Source organism: Capra hircus, chromosome 7 (assembly GCF_001704415.2).
Source record: "Capra hircus breed San Clemente chromosome 7, ASM170441v1, whole genome shotgun sequence".
Taxonomy (NCBI): Eukaryota; Metazoa; Chordata; class Mammalia; order Artiodactyla; family Bovidae; genus Capra; species Capra hircus.
In genome coordinates this window covers 108,102,031-108,125,635 of record NC_030814.1, presented here as the reverse complement: position 1 = coordinate 108,125,635, position 23,605 = coordinate 108,102,031, and the positions used below count along the sequence as shown (strand labels likewise).

Sequence of the window (23,605 nt, the reverse complement as noted above, 5' to 3'; positions counted from 1 at the left end):
AAATTCTAAAGAATGAAATAGCAAAATGAGACAGATTTGGTTTAAGATTAACTCACTAATGAAGGAGGAAAACCCCAGAGCAGTATTCCAACAGCAAATTCAATCACTGTTTCATAAGTGCCCAAAATGAAAGCAAATGCAATGATTTACATGTACTGTTAAGAGTCTGAAATTCTCTCAGAAGGGTTTCTTACATACGAGAAGTAACAACACAGCACACTGTTTAAAACCAAAGTTCCTATCCATGTTCCATTTTAAGAAAGACTAGTAAATTCTACAGACTGAAGATAGTTAAAATAATAAGACATTTTGGTCATTCGAAATTTTTTTTTAAATATGGAATTTAAGAATCACCACCAAACAAAGAAAAAAAAGTAATTTGCATTTATTCTTTTCTCTTGTGAAAGAATAGACACAAAAAGCAGAATGAGGACAAGGGGCAGGATCTAATAGAAAGCCAGCTCAGAAGAGAAGTGGATGGTAAGCATTAGAACTATTTAAGATAACATGCCCTAACCTGTGAGATAGTGGAATATCCTTCACAAAAAGCCAGATTACATGGGTAGGAAGAACAGCTAAATTAGTTGGCTTTTAAGATCTCTACCATTTTAGTAACTGTAAAGGTAAAAATGTGCTCCTATAAATGCAAAGTATTAATTGCAGGAAGACAAGTTACAACACAGATACCAGTGAAGTTGCTTAGCCGTGTCCAACTCTTTGCGACCCCACGGACTGTAGCCTACCAGACTTCTCTGTCCATGGGATTTTCCAGGCAAGAATACTGGAGTGGGTTGCCGTTTCCTTCTCCAGTGTATCTTCCTGACCCAGGGATCGAACCCAGACCTCCCACATTGCAGGCAGACGCTTTACCCTCTGAGCCACCAGGGAAGCCCCACAGATACCAGAGTCCTGAAACTTTCATTTAGTCACAATCCTATGAAACAGGTAGCTGTAACTTGAAAGTTACCAGGACCCTGTGGGTGTGTTGAGAAAATGAAGTCAACTAAAAAATTTTCAGTACCAGGTAAGCACCCCATTCTAACCAGATTACACTTAATGCTGTCTTTTTTACTACTTTCTAGCATAAAAAATATTTAAAGGCAATCACTGAGGTTACAGAATTCCAGCTGAGCTAATTAAAATCCTAAAAGATGATGCTGAGAAAGTGCTGAACTCACTATGTCAGCAAATACAGAAAACTCAGAAGTGGCCACAGGACTGGAAAAGGTCAATTTTTATTCCAAATCAAAAGAAAGGCAATGCCAAAGAAAGTTCTCATTACTGTACAATTGCCCTCATACCACATGATAGCAAGGTTATGCTCAACATCCTTCAAGCTAGGTTTCAGCAGTACGTGAAACAAGAACTTCCAGATGTAAAAGCCGGATATAAAAAAGGAAAGGCAGATTTTTTGTAATGGCTGCTTCCTTGAAGGCACTGTCACGTGGAATCTCTTAGCCTCAGCATCCGAAGCTCCTGGAAGGGAGTCAGACAGAATTCAGTACCGCCTTCTTTGAGATCTTCATCCTTCAAGAACCAGCCACATCATGATCTCAGTTTCAACACAGTTGTTCCTAGCCCTCTTTTCTTTGCTTTTGGTGCTGCCTGTTGTTGAAGCAGTAGAAGCCGGAGATGCAACTGCTCTCTTGTTAGGTGTGATTCTCAGCATTACAGGCATTTGTGCTTGTTTGGGGGTGTATGCACAAAAAAGAGATGGACAGATGTGACTTTGAAGGGCCTCCTGAATCAAACCTTCCTCTGAAAATCTTTGTGCTACTGAGTTTCAGAACTGAGCTTTGGTGTCTGAAAGTTCCCAAGAAACAGTTAATAGAAAAGTTTCATATTATTGGTTATTTTCCTATAAAAAGGAACAGATTGATATACTGTGTTAAAGGGAAAACAACATGTTTTTGTCACAACAGATAATGCACTGGAAAATGCCATCTGTAATTTGCATTTGCTGAAATTTGCCTAAGTAATATTTCATAGTTTCAGAATTCTCAGTAAGAAGAAGGAAACTCTTGCCCAGAATCCTAGGAAATTGCCACTGTTCAGTTATAATCACTGCCTCCTGCATCACTGAGAAATTTTTTCTCCATATTTTTATTGGATTTTTGTTTTGTTATCTCCCAAGTTAGTACTGTACCTAGACATTAAATACAGTTCGTCAGAAATTAAAACTTATCTCTGTGTGGGAAAAAGTTCAGAAAATGTATCCAATGTATCTAACATTGAAATGGAGAGATTTAATGTAAAAAGAATACTTTATATTGACACTGAAATGGAGAAGAGATCTATTGTTTAACAAAAAACAAAAAATGTTTATATTAACTGAGTAACATCTCCATGGTGAGAAGTACTATGTTAAGTATAAACCTATTATGTAAGTTTAAAAAAAAAAAAAAAGGCAAGGCAGAGGAACCAGAGAACAAACTGCCAACATGACAGAGAAAGCAAGAGAATTCCAGAAAAAATACATACTTTTGCTTCATTGACTATGCTAGAGCCTTTGACTGTGTGGCTCACAACAAACTGTAGAAAATTCTGAAAAAGCTGGGAATACCAGACCACCTTAGCTGTCTCCTGAGAAATCTATATGTAGGTCAATAAGAAGTAACAGAACCAGACATGGAACAATGGACTGGTTCAAAATTGAGAAAGGAGTTGGTCAAAGCTAAATACTGTCACCCTACATATTTAACTTATATACAGAATACATCATGCGAAATGCCAGGCTGGATGAATCACAAACTAAAATCAAGATTGCCAGGAGAAACATCAACAACCTCAGATTTGCAGATGTTACCACTCTCATAGTAGAAAGCAAGAGGAACTAAAGAGACGCTTGATGAGGGTGAAAGATTAGAGTGAAAGGCTGGCTTAAAACTCAACATTCAAAAACTAAGACCATGGCATTTGGTCCGAGCACTTCATGGCAAACAGAAGGGGAAAAAGTGGAAACAGTGACAGATTCTATTTTTGTGGGCTCTAAGAATCACCGAGGACAGTGACTGCAGTCATGAAACTTAAAGACACTTGCTCAATGAAAGGAAAGCTATGACAAACCTAGACAGCATTATGAAAAAGCAGAGACATCACTTTGCCAACAAAGGTCCCCTATAGTCAAAATTATTGTTGTTCTAGTAGTCATGTATGGATGAGAGTTGGATCATCAAGAAGGCAGAGTTGAAGAATTGATGCTTTCAAACTGTGGTGTTGGAGAAGACTCTTGAGAGTCTCTTGGATTGCAAGGAGATCAAATCAGTCAATCCTAAAGAAATCAACCCCAACCTTGAATAGTCATTGAAAGGACTGATGCCGAAGCTCCAATACTTTGGCCACCTATAGTGAAGAGCTGACTCATTCCAATGACACTGGGAAAGATCCAGAGCAACAGGAGAAGGGGGTGACAGAGGATGACGTGGTTGGATGATATCAACACAACGGACACAAATCTGAGCAAAATACAGGAGACGGTGAAGGACAGGGATCTGACTTTCTAAGATATAAAGATGAGGTGGCAAGAATACACAGAAGAACTATACAAAAAAGATCTTAATGACTCGGATAACCACGATGGTGTGATCAGTCACCTGGATGGAGTCAGACATCCTGGAGTGTGAAGTCAACTGGGCCTTAGGAAGCATCACTATGAACAAAGCTAGTGGAGGTGATGGTATTCCACCTGAGCTATTTCAAATCTTAAAAGACGATGCCATTCAAGTGCTTCACTCAATATGCCAGCAGAGTTGGAAGACTCAGCAGTGGCCACAGGACTGGAAAAGGTTAGTTTCATTCAAATCCCAAAGAAGGGCAATGCCAAAGAATGTTCCAATCACAGCACAACTGCACTCATTTCACATGCTAGCAAGGTTATTCTCAAAATCCTCCAAGCTAGGTTTCAACAGTACGTGAAATAAGAATTTCGACGTGTATAAGCTGGATTTTAAAAAGACGGGAACCAGAGATCACATTGCCAACATCCACTGATCACAGAAAAAGCAAGAGAATTGCAGAAAAACATCTACTTCTGCTTCACTGACTACACTAAAGCCTTTAACTATGTGGGTCACACAAACTGTGGAAAAATTCTGGAAGAGTTGTGAATACCAGACCACCTCACCAGTCTGCTGTGAAACCTGTATGCAAGTTAAGAAGCAACAGTCAGAACCAGACATGGAACAATGAACTGGTTTCAAATTGGGAAAGAGTATGTCAAGGCTGTGTACTGTCACTCTTCTTATTTAATTTACGTGCAGAGTACATCATGCAAAATGTTGGGCTGGATGTAGCACAAGCTGGAATCAAGACTGCCAAGAGAATTACCAATAACCTCAGATACGCATGACACTACCCTTATGGCAGAAAGGGAAGAGGAACTAAAGAGCCTCTTGACAAAGGTGAAAGGGGAGAGTGAAAAAGCTGGCTTACAACTCAACATTCAAAAAAGCTAAGATCATGGCATCCAGTCCCATCACCTTATGACAAATAGATGGGGAAACAATGGAAACGGTGACAGACTTTCTTCCTCTGGGCCCCAAAATCACTGCAGACAGTGACTGAAGACAAGAAATTTAAAGACGCTTGATTCTTGGAAGGTTTGAAACCTATGACAAACCTAGACAGCACACTAAAAACCAGAGACATTACTTTGCCAACAAAGGTCCGTCTAGTCAAAGCTATGGTTTTTCGAGTAGTCATGTATGGATGTGAGAGTTGGACCATTAAGAAAGCTGAGCACCAAAGAATTGATGCTTTCAAACTGTGGTGCTGGAGAGGACTCTTGACAATCCCTTGGACAGCAAGGAGATCAAACTAGTCAATCCTAAAGGTAACCAACCCTGAATATTCATTGAAAGGGCTGATGCTCCATTTCTTTGGCCACCTGATGCAGAGAGCCAATTCACTGGAAAAGACCCTGATGCTGGGAAAGACTGAAGGCGGGAGGAGAAGGGGACGACAGAGGACAAGATAGTTGGATAGCATCACTGACTCAATGGACATGAGTCTGAGCAAACTCTGGGAGATGGTGAAGGACAGAGATGCCTGGTGTGCTGCAGTCCATGGGGCTGCAAAAGATCAGACATGAATGAGTGGCTGAATAACAACAATAAATGGATGAAGTCAAATGGTATATTTCCCACAACATAAGAGTACTTTTTTGAAATTCCTTTAAATTTATAATTAATCTGGCTTTTCACTGCCTGGAAAAATACATAGGGTAAACTTAAAAAGTACAACACAATCCTGCAATTAAAACATGATGCTGAGCCCTTAAAACTAAGGAAGAAAAGTAAGTGAGAGAAGCTGCTTCTGAAAGGATGAGGTAAACATACTTTTCCCTATTCCTCCTACCAAAAACAACTAACGCCTCTGTAAAGAAACATAAGACTGAATGAAATGTGGGTAAGAAGGCAGAATGACCAGGACTTGAGGAACACAGTAGAGAACTGTTTGCCTAACATACTCCAGATACAGAACTGAAGAAGCCAGCAACTTGAACATATAAATGGGAACAAGGAAAAAAAAAAAATCCAACAAAAGCCAAAGGACCAGGAAACGGCAACCTAACAAAACAAAACTTATAGATAGCAGCATCTTTATTCCAGCTAAACACCAAAGAAATAAAGAGCAACTACTAAAGAAGATATACAAATAGATCATTCAAATGTACTTTAGTTCAGTTCAGTTCAGTCGCTCAATTGTGTCCGACTCTCTGCGACCCCATGAATCGCAGCACGCCAGGGACCCCATGAATTGCAGCATGCCAGGCCTCCCTGTCCATCACCATCTCCCGGAGTTCACTCACACTCACGTCCATCAAGTCCGTGATGCCATCCAGCCATCTCATCCTGGGTCGTCCCCTTTTCCTCCTGCCCCCAATCTCTCCCAGCATCAGAGTCTTTTCCAATGAGTCAATTCTTCGCATGAGGTGTCCAAAGTACTGGAGCTTCAGCTTTAGCATCATTCCTTTCAAAGAAATCCCAGGGCTCATCTCCTTCAGAATGGACTGGTTGGATCTCCTTGCAGTCCAAGGGCCCTCAAGAGTCTTCTCCAACACCACAGTTCAAACGCATCAATTGTTCGGCACTCAGCCTTCTTCACAGTCCAACTCTCACATCCATACATGACCACAGGAAAAACCATAGCCTTGGTTTACTTAGACAAATTAAAATGGTAATATAAAAAGATGCTCAAGTAACCCATAGAAAGGCAAGAAAAAGAAAACAGAAAACAAAGCAAGGAGAAAAAAATAGAAAACAAAAAATGAAGAGGCAGCTGTAGCCCCAATAAATCAATAATTATAGTGAGTGTAAATGGTCTAAATATACAATTAAAAGATAGAGACTGGCAGAATGGATTTAAAAACTTGACCCAACTATATGCTATAAACAAGAAACTCAATTCAAATATATCAGTCTAAGCAGGTTGAAAGGAAAAGGATGGAAAAAAAAATCATGCAAATATTAATCAAATAAAAGCAGAAGTGATTACATCAATATCAAATACAGTAAATTTGGGAGAAAATTACCACAGTATGAGTGGTCTTGTGTAATGACAAAGGGCCGATCCTCAAGAAGAACTGGCAATTCTGAATATGTATCCATCAAGTAACAAAACTCAAAATATTTTTGAGAGAGGGGTATTAATGTCTCCAAGCGTAATTTTAGTATATCAAGGCTGAATATTGTCACCCTGTTTATTTAACTAATATGCAGAGTACATCATGTGAAACTCTGGACTAGATGAAGCACAAGCTAGGATAAAGATTGCCGGGAGAAATATCAATAACTTCAAATATGCAGATGATACCACCCGTATGACAGAAAGCGAAGAGGAACTAAATAAAGAGCCTCTTGATGAAAGCGAAAGAAGAGACTGAAAACTCTGGCTTACCACTCAACACTCATAAAACTAAGATCATGGCATCCAGTCCCATCATTTCATGGCAAACAGATGGGGCAACTATGGAAACAAGTGACAGACTTTATTTTCTTGGACTCCAGAATCACTGCAGATGGTGACTGCAGCCATGAAATTAAAAGAAGCCTGCTTCTTAGGAAAAAAGTTATGACCAACCTAGACAGCATATTAAAAAGCAGAGACGTTATTTTACCGACAAAAGTCCATCCAGTCAAAGCTATGGTTTTTCCAGTAGTCGTGTATGAATGTGACAGTTGGACCATAAAGAAAAGCTGAGCACCAAAGAATTGATGCTTTTGAACTGCAGTGTTGGAGAAGACTCTTGAGAGTCCCCTGGACTGCAAGATCAAACTAGTCAATCCTAAAGGAAATCAGTCCTGAATATTCATCAGAAGGACTGATGCTAAGCTGAAGCTCCAATACTTTGCCCACGTGATACAAAGAACTGACTCACTGGAAAAGACCCTGATACTGGAAAAGACTGAAGGCAGGAAGAGAAGGGGACCACAGAGGATGAGATGGTTGGATGCCATCACTGATTCGATGGACGTGAGTTTGAGCAAGTTCTGGGAGTTGGTAATGGACCAGGAAGCCTGGTGTGCTGCAGTCCATAGGGTCACGAAGTGTCGGACACAACGACTGAGCAACTGAACTGAATTGCATATCACCTTGATACCAAAACCAGGCAAAGTGAGTAAAAGCAAACAAAAAACAAAAATACAAACATCTCTCATGAATAGAGAGTCAAAGATCCTTAAAAAAATATTAGGATACACACATGGGCAATAAATAAACTATTCATCATGATCAAGCAGATTTTATTCCAGGAATGCAAGCGTGGTTCAATATTCAAAAATTAGTTACCAGGCTAAAGAAGAAAAATTACATTTTATATCATATCAACTGATATAAAACAAGTATTTGACAAAATTTAATACCCATTCATGATTTAAAATGCTCAGAAAAAGGACAGAAGGAAATTTTCTCAAATTGATAAAGAGAATCTACAAAATTCCTACTGCTAGAGATTTCTTCAAGAAAACTAGATACCAAGGGAACATTTCATGCAAAGATGGGCTCGATAAAGGACAGAAATGGTATGGACCTAACAGAAGCAGAAGATATTAAGAAGAGGTGGCAAGAATACACAGAAGAACTGTACAAAAAAGATCTTCACGACCCAGATAATCACGATGGTGTGATCACTAATTTAGAGCCAGATATCCTGGAATGTGAAGTCAAGTGGGCCTTAGAAAGCATCACTATGAACAAAGCTAGTAGAGGTGATGGAATTCCAGTTGAGCTATTTCAAATCCTGAAAGATGATGCTGTGAAAGTGCTGCACTCAATATGCCAGCAAATTTGGAAAACTCAGCAGTGGCCACAGGACTGGAAAAGGTCAGTTTTCATTCCAATCCCAAAGAAAGGCAATGCCAAAGAATGCTCAAACTACCACACAATTGCACTCATCTCACATGCTAGTAAAGTAATGCTCAAAATTCTCCAAGCCAGGCTTCAGCAATACGTGAACCGTGAACTTCCAGGTGTTCAAGCTGGAAGTTGTTCAAGCTGGTTTTAGAAAAGGCAGAGGAACCAGAGATCAAATTGCCAACATCCGCTGGATCATGGAAAAAGCAAGAGAGTTCCAGAAAAACATCTATTTCTGCTTTAGTGACTATGCCAAAGCCTTTGACAGTGTGGATCACAATAAACTGTGGAAAATTCTGAAAGAGATGGGAATACCAGACCACCTGACCTGCCTCTTGAGAAATCTGTATGCAGGTCAGGAAGCAAGTTAGAACTGGACATGGAACAACAGACTGGTTCCAAATAGGAAAAGGAGTGTGTCAAGGCTGTATACTGTCACCCTGCTTATTTAACTTATATGCAGAGTACATCATGAGAAACGCTGGACTGGAAGAAACACAAGCTGGAATCAAGACTGCCGGGAGAAATATCAATAACCTCAGATATGCAGATGACACCACCCTTATGGCAGAAAGTGAAGAGGTACTAAAAAGCCTCTTGATGAAAGTGAAAGAGGAGAGTGAAAAAGTTGGCTTAAAGCTCAACATTCAAAATACAAAGATCACGGCCTCCGGTCCCATCACTTCATGGGAAATAGATGGGGAAACAGTGGAAACAGTGTCAGACTTTATTTTGGGGGGCTCCAAAATCACTGCAGATGGTGACTGCAGCCATGAAATTAAAAGACGCTTACTCTTTGGAAGAAAAGTTATGACCAACCTAGACAGCATATTCAAAAGCAGAGACATTACTTTGCCGACTAAGGTCTGTCTAGTCAAGGCTATGGTTTTTCCAGTGGTCATGTATGGATGTGAGAGTTGGACTGTGAAGAAGGCTGAGCGCCGAAGAATTGATGCGTTTGAACTGTGCTGTTGGAGAAGACTCTTGAGAGTCCCTTGGACTGCAAGGAGATCCAACCAGTCCATTGGGAAGGAGATCAGCCCTGAGATTTCTTTGGAAGGAATGATGCTAAAGCTGAAACTCCAGTACTCTGGCCACCTCATGCGAAGAGTTGACTCATTGGAAAAGACTCTGATGCTGGGAGGGATTGGGGACAGGAGGAGAAGAGGACGACAGAGGATGATGGCTGGATGGCATCACGGACTCGATGAACATGAGTCTGAGTGAACTCCGGGAGTTGGCAATGGACAGGGAGGCCTGGCGTGCTGCGATACATGGGGTCGCAAAGAGTCAGACACGACTGAGCGACTGAACTGAACATTATACTCATAAATGAAAACAATACTTTCGAAGATCAGGTAAAAGGAGGGATATCTGCATCACAGCTCTTACTCAACATAGCGCTGGAAGTTCTAGTAAGTGCCATAAGGCAAGAGAAAGGCAGGGGAAGCATACATATTGGAAAAAATAAAATAAACTTGTTCCTGTTTGCAAGTAACTAATTTTCTACATAGAAAAAAATTTTGTAATTACCAAATAACCTATTATAAAAAAAAGAAAGAAAAACCCACTCCTAAAACTAAAATTGGGTTCTACGATGTAGAAGGATATAAAATAAAACTTTAAAAATCCATATTTCTGTATACAGGGAATTAACATGAGGAGAGCACTGCAACAGCATTCTCGTCTGGAGAATCCCATGGACAGAGGAGCCTGCTGGGCCACAGTCCACAGGGTCACAAAGAGTCAGACACAACTGAAGCCATTAACACACCACACGCATACTGGAATGAACACACAGACAGCAAAATTTAAATACATTATGATTTATATTCACTCAAAACAAACAAAAAGATAAGTATTAAGTCTAACAAAATATTTACAGGACTTATATACCTAAACTATACAACACTGATGAAAAAGATCAAAGAAGATCTAAGTATATGGAAAGATATAGCACATTTCTTGATTGGAAGACACTACATAGTAAAGATGTCAGTTCTCCCCAATTTGATACAAGTTATCAAAATCCCAGCAATATTTTCTTATAACCACAGACAAGAAGAATCTATCTATTAAGACTTATTACTCTATTTCAAGTTCCAAAAACTATGTGATATTGGCAGAAGGCCAGACACAGGGACTGATGAAAAGAGAATCCACACAGATATGTTCAACTGATTTACAAAAAACAGTGCAAAAGCAATTCAATGGAGGATAAATTTTTCAACAAATGGTGCTGGACACCTGGGCATATAGAGCTATTTTAAAGAGCTCTTAGACTGGACACCAAAAGTAAGCTACAGAAACAAAAAAACTGATAAACTGGACTTTATCAAAATTTAAGACTTTTGCTATATAAAATACCCTGTGTGACAGTATGATTTATAATAAGGAATATATATTTACTTTCTGTCTGGTGTTCCTGGTACATAGATCCTAGAACCTCTGAAATTTCCTAAGTGATGAGATTGATAAAGATGCTTCATGTTGATGAGGTGATATCTGGATTTCTCTGAAAGATAGGGCTCATTGCTAAGAGAACTATTATGTGACTAGAAGGCTGGAACTTTCAGTCCCACCCCCAGAAGGGACAAAACACCAACAGCCAATGATCTAATCAACTAGACCTACAAAATGCAGCCTCCATAAAAACCCAGCAAGACAGTTAAACAACCCATGAAGATATATATCTATACCAAGGAATACTACTCATCAATATAAACATGCAAACACCCAACAACCTGGGCGACTTTCCAAAGAATTAACCTGAGTTAAAAAAAAAAAAAAAAACTCAAAAGGTTAGACACAGCATAATTCTATTTACATAGTATTTTTAAAATAATTTAATTAATTAATTAATTTGATGGCTGTACTGGGTCCTCACTGCTGTGCGGGCTTTTCTGTAGGTGCAAAAAGCAGGGGCTGTTCTCCAGCTGCGGAGCATGGGTTTCTCATTGAGGTGGCTTCTCTTGTTGTAGAGCAGTGCCCCTAGGGTGCTTGAGCTTTAGTAGTTGTCACACTTGTGCTCAGGAGCTGAGGCTCGCAGGCTCTAGAAAACAGGCTCCAGTGTTGTGGCACATGGGCCTCACTGTTCTGAGGCACATGGGATCTTCCCAGACCAGGCATCGAAGCGGCTGTCTCCTGCGCTGGCAGGCAGATTCTGCACCCCTGAGCCACCAGGAAGTTCTGCATATTATTTTTGAAATAACAAGATTACAGAAAGTTTTTTTAGCGGTTGTAACAAATTAAGGAGTGAACCGGGGCAAGAAGAACCAAGTGTGGCTATTAAAGGGCAACAAGAGGGATCCTTTGGTGAGGGCACCGTTCTGTGCCTTGACTGTGCATGTGTGTGTTGGTCGCTCAGTCGTGTCCGACTCTTGGTGACCCCATGGACTGTGGCCCGCCAGGCTCCTCTGTCTATGGAATTCTCCAGGCAAGAATACTGGAGTGGGTAGCCATTCCCTTCTCCAGGGGAGCTTCCCAACCAATACCCTGGTTGTGAAGCTGTACTATAGGTTTGAAAGAGGTTATCACTGGAGGGAAATTGGTAAAGGCACATGAATTGTTCTCTGCATTATTTCTTATAGGTTCATGTGAATCTTTTAAGTACCTCAAAATTTGTTTTAAAAAATGAATGTGCATCTAAGGTTATAGTCCTATCTTTCACAGTAGAACAATTCTGAAGAACATGGAAAAACTTTAAAAAAAAAAAGTGACACATGCTAGCCTTAGGCAAACAACTTTAAAGAAAATGGTATGAACTGATTTACATGGCAGAAACACTCTGGCTCTGTATGAATGGATGATATAGCAAACAGACTTGATTTCTGAACAAAGTGATACATTTTCTCTTTCAAATAATGAACAGTGATATGAGAAATTATGAAAGTTTTCAGAGAGTAAGGGTAATGTAACCGTTTTTTAGTAGCTAGTACATTAAAATGCAAAGTTGCAAAGCTCGGGAAAATAACAGAGATCTGTCTTAAAACGGTGAAATTAAGTGAAAAGACTGTTGTTACAGAGAGATACGTAACAATGTCCAAAAGAATTGCTGAGATATACAAACATCTCAGTGAAACTATACTTCCAAGAGAGAAACATAACAGCACAAATATCAAATAGTAAAGGCTCTTTCTGAAATGGAAGACCAAGGAATCAAAACGGAAGGTGCCAGAAAGACTTTCCTACCCATCCCCAGCATTTACTTTCACAGGCTTTTACGTACATTGAATCAGTATAAAACCTGTGACCAATGACCCTAACCTCAAATAAAGTTTGCAATCTTTAGAGGATGAGTTGGTTGGATAGTATTACAGACTCAATGGACGTGCGTTTGAGCAAACTCCAGGAGACAGTGAAGGACAGGGAAGCATGGCGTGCTGCAGTCCATGGGTCACAAAGAGTCGGACATGACTTAGTGACTGAACAAAAACAGCAAAATCTTTAGAGAAATGAATACAGGCTAAGGTCTGTAAATATGTATATACTATAAGATTACAAAAAAACCTTAAACCAGAAGGACATAAGCTGTCCCTGAGAGGAGAAAGAGACTAGAAGACGAACAAAGAAGAGGGCCTTAACATTCTGTAACGTTTTATTTCTTTCACATTAAAAAAAACAGACACAAAAGTGACAAAATATTGCTAATTCTGGTAGTCCTTATATGGATTACACTTGGCTACATTTTATATTTTTCTGTTTTTCAAATTTAAAAACAGGAAAATAAGAATAAATCAGACTTACCATAGGGAAATAGAACAGAAAAAGGCTTTTGCAACTCACATTTCCCTGACATCCATTTTAAGAGGACTCACCCAGTGTAACCCTATAGATAAAACCTTTCCAAAAAATCATTTATAAACGTGATGTCTGTTTAACATGGATTTACATATATTTCTAAGGTATTATTTATATTCTTCCAATTGCTTTTGTGAACAATGACATTAAATTTTATAATATGACATGGATTTATATCAACAAAACCTCATTCTATAACTATCTTTAAGAAATAAAATTCTTGAAGACCTAATCATGTGATTTTGGGGCGGCAAGGGTGGTACAACACACAGCATGTGGGATCTGAGTTCTCCAACCAGAGATGGAACTCAGGCCCCTTCAGTACAAGGGCAGAGTCACAGCCACCTGATAAGAAGGCAGTCTCCCTGCGCTCTCTATTTAGGAATCAACTACAGAGTAAGCTGGTTACATCTACAAGACTAGTCAAGAACCATAATGTGACAAAAAAAATTTTGCAGGTATTAACGTATGCTTACATGTAACTTTTAACCTTGCTGGTTTAAAAAAATATTTCTCAATACTTCTTACTAAGTCAATTATGTCCCCAAGTTCTAACATATTAATGAAGTCCTTATCAATCAATTTTATTTTTTATTTTTTTGATTTTTTAAAAAATGCTTAAATACTGGTCTTTATATTAGAGGATTCAAATGGATCAAAATTTTCTAACTGCTTTCTGCACTTTGTAAAAATTTCTATTCTTTGAGATTTGAACATTAAAAAAAGAAATAAGCTGTTTTACAGCATGATGAAATAAAGTCTGACATCAAGAATGTATAACCAAAACATAGAGGTGACTGAAATAAGGGCAAGAAAAGCAATGCTGGGCTAGGAGGAAAAAACAATAAAAAGACTAGCAGACAATCTATCAGTGAAAAAGAGAAAAAACTAGTGGGCTACGTCTAACAAACTGATGAACTCTGGGGAAGAATGAACCTGCAAATCCCTGGCAAAGATTCCCTCATGCCTTCTTTAGACTCAAAGACATACATATAAACCATAAGCAGCACAAATATGGGAAGTCATACCTTTCAGGCCTAAAGTCTGCAACTGAAACAGTTTTCCCAGCTCAAAAGGTAGAACTCGTAACAGGTTGTTATTTAAATGGAGTTCCCTGTAGATGTAAAAATTCCAGGAAGTCAAAAGATATATTAACTTTAACAGCTAAAATCAACAATATGATTTCTAGGAATATAAAGATATAAATTCTTAATATAAATTTAGTATTATATGCTAATGTCTAGTACAGTGCTTCTCATGTGGTTAAAAAAAAAAAAAGACACAACAACAACAAAAAAATCACAAACTGCCAAAGACATACATTTATAAAACACGGCGGGGGGGGGGATCAATTATTGTAAAAATGAGAAAGAAAAAGACCAACAAAATATAAGCCCATTTTTTAAGAGCATGAGATTCAACAGATACATGCTGCGTATCTCACTGCAAGCTGGTGACACACTCTGAAATGGCACAGTCCAGAGACTGCCCTGGTCAGCACAGATGGATGTCTCCCACACATATTTCAGAAAGTGGAAATGAAAACCCTGCCTAACGTGTAAACTGTGAAAACAGAATTTAAATGATCATATCATGCCGAAACAAAATACTTTATTGTAGCTGCATAATAAATTTATGATTAATATTTTTCCAAATTTACTAATGTTTCACTTTATGAATACTAGCAGCTATATTAATAACAACGGATTATTTTAATGATTTGTTTTGCATAGAAAATGTAACTATTAAAGACATCTTCAGTAGGAAAAAAAGAAAGATCCAATAGGAAGATACTGGTAATATCCTATAATAGTAAGTTTTGTCAATTTTTACATGTGAATGAAAACTACTTCTAAAATCCTTGGTTCTTAGAATTTAAAAGAAGCCTGGTTACTACTGAGTAAAACCAGAGGTTGGTGAAGCCATAAAATGAACAAGAAAAACTTATTCTGAATACCTGTTATTTCCAAATATATCACATAGGAAAGGAGGTCCTTTAAGTAAATTTGGTTCAGAGGATTAAAAGTCATGGTATATACTCAAACCTGAAATTGTCAAAGGGCTGGTCTGGAAACAAAAGAGGTTAAAAAAAAAAAAAAAAGCCACCTCTCACAAGGTCCTTATACCTTTTCTTTATTATGCAGCAAATGATAGAAAGCAGCAGAAAAAGTCAGTGGAATTTTTTTTTAAGGCAGATAATATGAAATGGTATAAGATTTTCCATTAGGATTAACACAATAGCTAGAAACTGACTTTATATTCAACTTGAGTAAATCTCATCTATCTTAGAAAACAGAGGTTACAGGAATTACCATTTACTAATAAAGTATTTGCCAAACAGGGTTGCTAATAGCTTTTTAGTCAGTATCCCAAATATTGCTGATCTCAGCTGGGTCCCTATTACAGCAACTTCACAGATGAAGGAACACTCAGCAAGGTTATAAGAAGCTTGCTCCAAATCACACAATTTATAAATGACAAAGTTTCTAATCTAAACTCTGTATGACTCCACATTCTATCTGCCTCCTATACCCCACACTAAAGTCCCCCACATTCAATCACTAATTCTAGCTTCTTTCAAGTCCCATCTTTGTTACTATTATGCACAGAAGCCCTGGGACAGCCAAAAAGGTATCACTAATTGGCAATGACTTCCTAGATCCTGTATTAAGGATAAGGGGCCCCAGAATTTAGTGGAGAAAAAGCACCTCAACTGTGTCACAAATAAGTGCATACATGGAATAACACAAGCACTTTCTCGTTGTTTGTTCCACTTCGTCTTAAAATTTTGTTTCAAATATGAAGCATATTACACAAAACAGCAATAAAATAAATGCTAGGCAATGGATCTACGTGACTTATGATTTATTAGCTGACATTCAATTTTCCCAGAAAACTTTACCTCATGTTTAATTTTGTTCAAATAACATTAAATTGACAACGTTGTTTCCTAACAAAGTGGTGTTTCCTAAGGATATAATAATGTTTTGTTTTAAGGGTATATAACTATGCACTGAGTTGGGTCTGTATACCTGAGTGATACCATGTTTCCGAGTTCTGCCGGTAAACTTCGGATTTTATTAGAGGACAGGTCCAGATACACCAGATTGTGAAGCTTGGCAATGTCTGAAGGAATGCGGGACAGGGAATTGTCACTTAGATACAAAGCTGTCAAGTGAGTTAGTGACCACAAAGATGAGCTTAAGCTTCTTACTTTTCCTGTAAAAGAAAAAGAAAAATGGGACAAGAATTAACTCTACAATTTGGTCTCTGGATTAAGTAACATTTAGAAGTTTTATTGAGTAATAACTTATCATACAAAAAATTGTGAGAAAGGGGTCAACACCTTATTGATTCTAGAGCAATTCACTGCTAGGATTAAGTTATAAACTCTCCACTTAGCAAACTAACCACAACTCATTTAAGGTAATATATCAGTAGATTGCATTGTTATTTTAAAGAGCACAATAGTTAAAAGACTTTATTCTTTAATTAGCCTCAGCTATGAAAAGGAACAGTATGAGTAGTTTATAGTAGTAAGTCTAATATACATGAATCGACCAATTTCAGAGACCAGACACCCATCAATGAAGGAGTGATCCGTTAAGGAAGGGAAACAAACAAGTCAGGTCTACTATTATCTGAGCTTCCTTCTTGAACAGCTCAGCACAGTTAGGGGATTCCAGGGGAAGAACACTGATCTCCCCCAAGTACAGGATACACAGCACATGTCCAGGGAGGCCAGGATGATTAGAATTTATAAAGGCAGAGTACCAGAGAGGAGAGAGATGAAGAGAGAGGTTTAGAGATTTGACTTTCCTCCCCAAGTTACCAACTGATCAGCAGATGCATGTGAGAAACTGCCTGAGCCAGAGGAAAAAAACACCCAAAAGGAGCAGAGGTAATAATCCCTAGGTTCACACATCACTCAAGTTCACACAGCACTCAATAAGGTAAAATCCACAATATCTGGCACCTAATTAAAAATTACTAGGTACACAAAGAAACTGTAAAATAATATCCATAATGAAAAGTCAGTCAATTAAGACCAGTCCACAAGAGATAACAATGATACAACTAGTAGATATTAAAAGTGACTTTAATTATATTCCATACTGTCAAAAGCTAGACAGCTGAGCGAGACGGCACAGACGCTCATACTGAAGTTCTCGAGTTGAACAGCATGGTTAAGAGGAAATGGAGGGTGACTGCTCACGCACTCAGGGTTTCTTCCGGGAATGATAAGAATGCTCTCAGATGAACTATGGTAAGGGGTGCACAACGAAATATGTAAAAACGACCGAATTTGTACTTCAAGTGGGTGAACTGTGTGAATTATACTGTTACCAATTACAGCTGCCACCAAAAGAGAGACAGACACACACACGTAGGCAGAAAAATCCCCACAACAATGCCACAATCTAGCGACCCAGCGAGGCATCTTCGAAAGAGAAGGCAAACTACAAGACGCAAAGAGCTGTGGAGAGGGTGGCAGTGACAAATGCACACCGCGAGTGTGCCTGAGACACTTCCCATCAAGGCTGTTCTGGAGCCGGATGGGTGCGCTGGTGAGTGTTGCCAGACGTTCAAAGGGGAATGAACCAATTCTATACGAATTCATCCAGAAACCTGAAAAGGACACTCTCCTACTCGTTATGAGGTCAACAGCACCCTGACACCAAAACCACACAGCACTAGGGCAAGAAAGCTACAAAACAACATCCTCATGAACATAAATGTGGATTTAACAAAAACAAATCCAACAATACATTAAAAGGGATAATGACCAAGTAAGATTTGTGACAGAAAATGCTAGGTTTGTTGAACATTTTAAAAATATAATTTAAGAAATGTTGTCTCAGAAAAGAAAGCATTGGACAAAATCAGTATCCATTTCTGACTTTTAAAAATCTCTCCTATCAGCTGATTTTTCAGCAGAAACTGAAAATTTTCATTTTTTATTTTAAAAATAACTTTAAAATTATTTTAAAAAATTACAGGGACCCCATAGACTAAATAGCCTGCCAGGCTCCTCTGTCTATGGGATTTCCCCAGCAAGAATACTGGAGTGGACTGCCATTCCCTTTCCTAGGGGATCTTCCCGATCTAGGCATCAAACCTGTGTCCCCTGCATCTCCAACAGATTCCTTACTGCTGAGCTACTGGGGCCAAATGTAGACTGTTATACAAAAACCTCGTGGTTAACTGCAAACTAAGTGTAAATAGATAGACACACAAAAAAGGAAGTAACTGAAACAACACTAAAGACAGTCATCAATCATTAAGAATAAAAGGGTAAAAAGACCTAAAAAACAATAAAACCATGGACAAAATGGTAAAGTTGATTATATATAAATCAATAATTACCTTAATGTAAATGGACTAAATGATCCACCCAAAAAATAACAGTGGATGAATGGATGCAGAAACAATATCCATAAATATACTACCTACAAGACACTCATTTCAGAACTCATGATAACACACAAAGTGATTGAATGAAAAAAAGAAGTGTACGCAAAATGGAAACCAAAAGAAAGCCAGAGCAGTAATACTTTTATCACACACAAAAAAAACCACCTTTAAAATACAGACTGTTAGAAAAGACAAAAAAGGACACTACATAATGATTAAAGTATCAATCCAGGAATGTTTATAACAACTGTAAACATAGGAGCACCTCAACACGTAACGCAAATACTAACAGAGTATTGACCAACGACACATTAATATGTCTTTTGTTACCTGTGCGTTAATGACCAGGGAGAGTAGTTTTAGAGAGTGGTACAATTAACAGCACTGTGTGAAGTTGTTAGAACTTAAAACTTATCAAGGGTTCATTATACAACTTGTGGTTGTCATTATCATTCACATTTTGTTTCATTAAGATTTTGTTCCAACCTTCTAAATATTATAAACACAAGTTTATTACTGTAAAACTATAAGAAATGACATATCAAGAAATTTCTCATTTGAAAAAGAGCCCCCTTCAAAGATCCACCTTGTTAACTATCAGGTAAAATAAAAGAACATATTCTAGAGGAAATAATACCCACAGGACTAAAAAAGAATCCTGCCAGAAAGTGGAGAGTCTGCTCTTCCCAGGGAAAGCAGTGAAATGGTGTGTTTGTAATAGATGTTCTGTTCCTCTGCAGAGATGCCTGCTGTACTGTCTATCACATGCTAACGAAATATTAGAAGGCTTTAGTAACACATGTACAAAGTTTCAAATAAATACATTAAGTGCAAAAAAAACTTGTTGGTATTTACTCCAACATGAGCATGTCAACATACACTTACAATCACCAGCCACAGGCGTTAATTTCTGTAAAAACTCCCCTGGTCAATAATGTGTCAACAGACATAAAAGGAGAAACCAACAGTAACAACTGACAAGGCATCAGAGAGAAAATCAATAAGGAAACAAAGACTTTGAATGACACATTAGACAAACTGACGCAGTTGATAAACATATAGAACATTCCATCTGAAAGCAGGAGAATAAACATTCTTTTCAAGAGTACAGCAACATTCCCTGGTCCTGGAAGACCCGACATGTGCTACAACCACAGAGCCTGTGCTCTAGAGCCTGAGAACAGCAACCGGCGAAGCCCGCACACCCCGGAGCCTGTGCAACGAAAGCAGCTACCGCAGTGAGAAGCCCAGCACCACAGTGAAGAGCAGACCCCCCTCCCAGTTAACTGGAGAAAGCCCGTATGCAGCAATGAAGACCCAGCACAGCCAAAAATAAATAAATGAATGAATAAATCTTTTTACAAGTCATAGGATTATCTCAACAGATGCAAAAACACTTTTGATAAAATTCAAATCCATTTATGACCAAAAAAAATCTCTCCAGAGACTGTGGGTTCTCTCCAGCTAGCATCAGCCATAACTGTGAAAAGCTGCAAGCATTCCCTCTAAGATAGGAATCCCCAATCCTCACACTGCTCCATGGCCTGTTAAGAACTGGGTTGCACAGCAGGAGATGAATGGCTGGGGTAGCAAGGAAAGCTTCATCTGTATTTACAACCTCTCCCCATTGCTGACACCACCGTCTGAGTCCCACCTCCTATCAGATCAGCAGTGGCACTAGAGTCTCATAGCAGCATGAACCCTACTGTTAACTGCACATGCAAGGGATCTACACTGTGAGCTCCTTGTGAGAGTCTGAGGTGGAGCTGAGGCAGTGATGCTAGCACTGAGGAGCAGCTGCAAATACAGATTATTATCAGCAGAGAGGTTTGACTGCACAGAGACTATAATAAATCAATTGCTTGCAGACTCCTACCAAATCCCTACCAGTGAGTGGCCAGTGACAATTAAGCTGCACCTGGTGTCAGGGTTTACGGCTGCAAGTGAGTTGACATACTTCAATTATACAGCTGCATCTGGCGGCAGGCTTTAAGTCAGAATTCGATACTACTTTAGCCCATGAGTGGCCCGCCCATTATCTTCTTTACCACTTCCATCTGTGCCTCTCTCCTGAACTGCGTACTGTCTCAGTCAATTATGGTAAGCCCACAAAGTAATCCCAGCCAAAATGAGTAAAACACAAACATTGCTGGAGAGCGTCTTTGAACAGCGCGAGAGACCCAATGATGAGACAGCAGAAGACTCCAAGACTACTAACAAAAAGAAAGCTGTATTTTAAATACCAGAGTCCTATTTAAATTAGGGGTTCATTGCAGTAAGTGATTCACATTCTCCAAGGCCACTCTATGTAATATGTGGCAACCAGTTATCCAAGAAGCCATGAAGCTGTGAGAACTGCTTCACCATATGGAGACCAAGCATACGGCATTAAAAAGGCTTTAGAGTTAAAAGATAAACATGAAAATATGAAAAACAGAAGCAATTACTGAAGGCCATCATGTCATCAAATGCGTCTGCACTGAGAGCATCATTCTTAGTGGCTAACTACATTGCTAAAACTAAAAGCCCTTTACTATTGGTGAAGAGTTGATCCTGACTGCTGCTAAAGTTCATTTATCATGAACTTTTAGAAGATGCTGCAGATCAAAAGGTGGCACGAGCTCCCTTTAGGCTAGCACCGTAAGCAGACGAATGGATGAAACAGCACGATTGTTAGAAAGGATCACTGCTGTATGCAATCCAGGTTGAAAGTCTACTGACGTTGACAAAAGTGCTTGTCTGTGTGATACGTGCATGAGGATACGTTATGTGCACTTTTGTTGGCAACCAACATCACAGGTGCAGAACTATTCAAGAGTGATTACACACCAGAGCGACAGAATTGGTCATCCTGTATCTGTATATGCAGGGACAGAGTGGCTGCCATGACTAGATGGCTTGTTGGTTTCTTTCAGTTCAGTTCAGACGCTCAGTCATGTCCAACTCTTTGTGACCTCATGGATTGCAGCACTCCAGGCTTCCCTGTCCATCACCAACTCTTGGAACTTGCTAAACTCATGTCCATTAGGTCCATGATGCCATCCAACCACCTCATCCTCTGTCATCCCCTTCTCTTCCTGCCTTCAATCTTCCCCAGCATCAGGGTCTTTTCCAATCAGTCAGTTCTTCACATCAGTTGGCCAAAGTACTGGAGTTTCAGCTTCAGCATCAGTCCTTCCAATGAATATTCAGGACTGATTTCCTTTACAATTGACTGTTTTGATCTCCTTGCGGTCCAAGGGACTCTCAACAGTCTTCTCCAGCACTACAGTTCAAAAGCATCAATTCTTCAGCACTCAGCCTTCTTTTTGGTCCAACTCTCGTATCTGTACTTGACTACTGGAAAAACTATAGCTTTTATTAGATGGACTCTGTCAGCAAAGTAATGTCTCTGCTTTTTAATATGCTGACTAGGTTTGTTGTAGCTTTTCTTCCAAGGAGCAAGCATCTTCTAATTTCATGCTGAAGTCACCATCTGCAGTGATTTTGGAACCCCCCAAAAATAAAGTCTGTCACTGTTTCCACTGTTTCCCCATCTATTTGCCATGAAGTGATGGGACTGGATACCATCATCTTCATTTTCTGAATGTTGAATTTTAAGCCAGCTTTTTCACTCTCCTATTTTACCTTCATCAAGAGGCTCTTTATTTAGTTCCTCTTTGCTTTCTTTTTTTCCCATAAGGGTGGAGTCATCTGCATGTCTTAGGTTATTGATATTTCTCCTGGTAATCTTGATTCCAGCTTATGCTTCATCCAGCCCAGGATTTCGCATGACATTCTCTGCATATAAGTTAAATAAGCAGGGTGACATTATACAGTCTTGACGTATTCCTTTCCCAATCTGGAACCAGTCTGTTGTTCATGTCCAGTTAGAAGCTTGCCATAATGCAGAATCAGTGGGAGTCCTGAGCTTGTTTTCCTGCAACTAGATGGTGCCATCTGGAATGATGGGAGACAGTGATGCCCACCGTGTGCTGCTTGTGTCCAGTCTACTCTGTAATCTTGTTTCAGTTGCTGTCACTGCAGAAAACCCCTTTTCACAAAGATAGGATGCTAGAAATGGAAGCAGGCTTTTCAGTGCGTTTGTGGCCATCTCAGGATATTCCACCTTGATTTTAATCCAGAATGTATGGAGATTTGAAGTTGTCTCAAACTACTTTAAAGGCCAAGTCATTTGCTATCTCAAGCAACTGATCCTTTTCTAGCAAGGACAAAGTCGTTTCACCTGTCTTATTCACAGATGGGTTGTGGATCTGTTCCTTCCCAGGTCAGGGTCTTTTGTGGTTGGGAAGTAATTCTCAAACTTATTTGAAAGCTGAGATCGGTGATCATGCACCACCTGGGAGAAAGAAGGCCCTGACTCAGTGTCTTTCAAAATCTCTGCTAACGTTTGAAACACGTCAGAAATCCCCATGTTCACTTGTCATCCCCATCATTCCAGTCTGGTGGTGAATGCAACCACTTTTTGCCATTTCATACTGTTTCTGGGGTTCTCAAGGCAAGAATGCTGAAGTGGTTTGCCATTCCCTTCTCCACTGGACCATATTTTGTCAGAATTCTCCACCCTGACCCGTCTGTCTTGGTTGGCTCTATGTGGCATGGCTCATTCACTGAGTTAGACAAGGCTGTAATCCATGTGATCAGTTTGGTTAGTTTTCTGTGATTGTGGTTTTCATTCTTTCTGCCCTCTAATGGATAAGGATAAGAGGCTTATGGAAGCTTCCTGATGGGAGAGACTGATGTGGGATAAACTGGGTCTTTTGTTCTGGTGGGCAAGGCCATGTCCAGTAAATGTTTAATCCAATTTTCTGTTGACAGGTGGGGCTGTATTCCCTCTCTTCTGTTTGGACTGAGGCCAAACTATGGTGGGGTTAATGGCGACCTCCTGCAAAAGGCCTTATGCCAGCACTGTAGTATTCAGTGCCCTGACCCCATAGCAGGCCACTGGTTCCAAACTGGGACCTCAGAAAGTTGGCAACTGAAGCCTCTGATCCACATCATAAGCCCAACAAACTCCTAGACCAGGTTCATCAGGCGC

The 23,605-nt window shown here is 39.4% G+C and overlaps 1 protein-coding gene across 2 annotated transcripts in view; it reads right to left on the bottom strand.

Annotated features, from left to right (window-relative positions):
- Positions 1–23,605, bottom strand: part of CNOT6 (CCR4-NOT transcription complex subunit 6) — an 89,477-nt gene that overhangs the window by 13,438 nt on the left and 52,434 nt on the right. For both annotated transcript variants that reach the window (XM_018051626.1, XM_018051625.1), the window contains exons 3-4: positions 16,185–16,371; positions 14,181–14,266 (exon numbers count right to left, since the gene is read on the bottom strand). In XM_018051626.1, the coding sequence (XP_017907115.1) occupies positions 14,181–14,266; positions 16,185–16,371 (273 nt within the window). The remainder of the gene's footprint in view (positions 1–14,180; positions 14,267–16,184; positions 16,372–23,605) is intronic.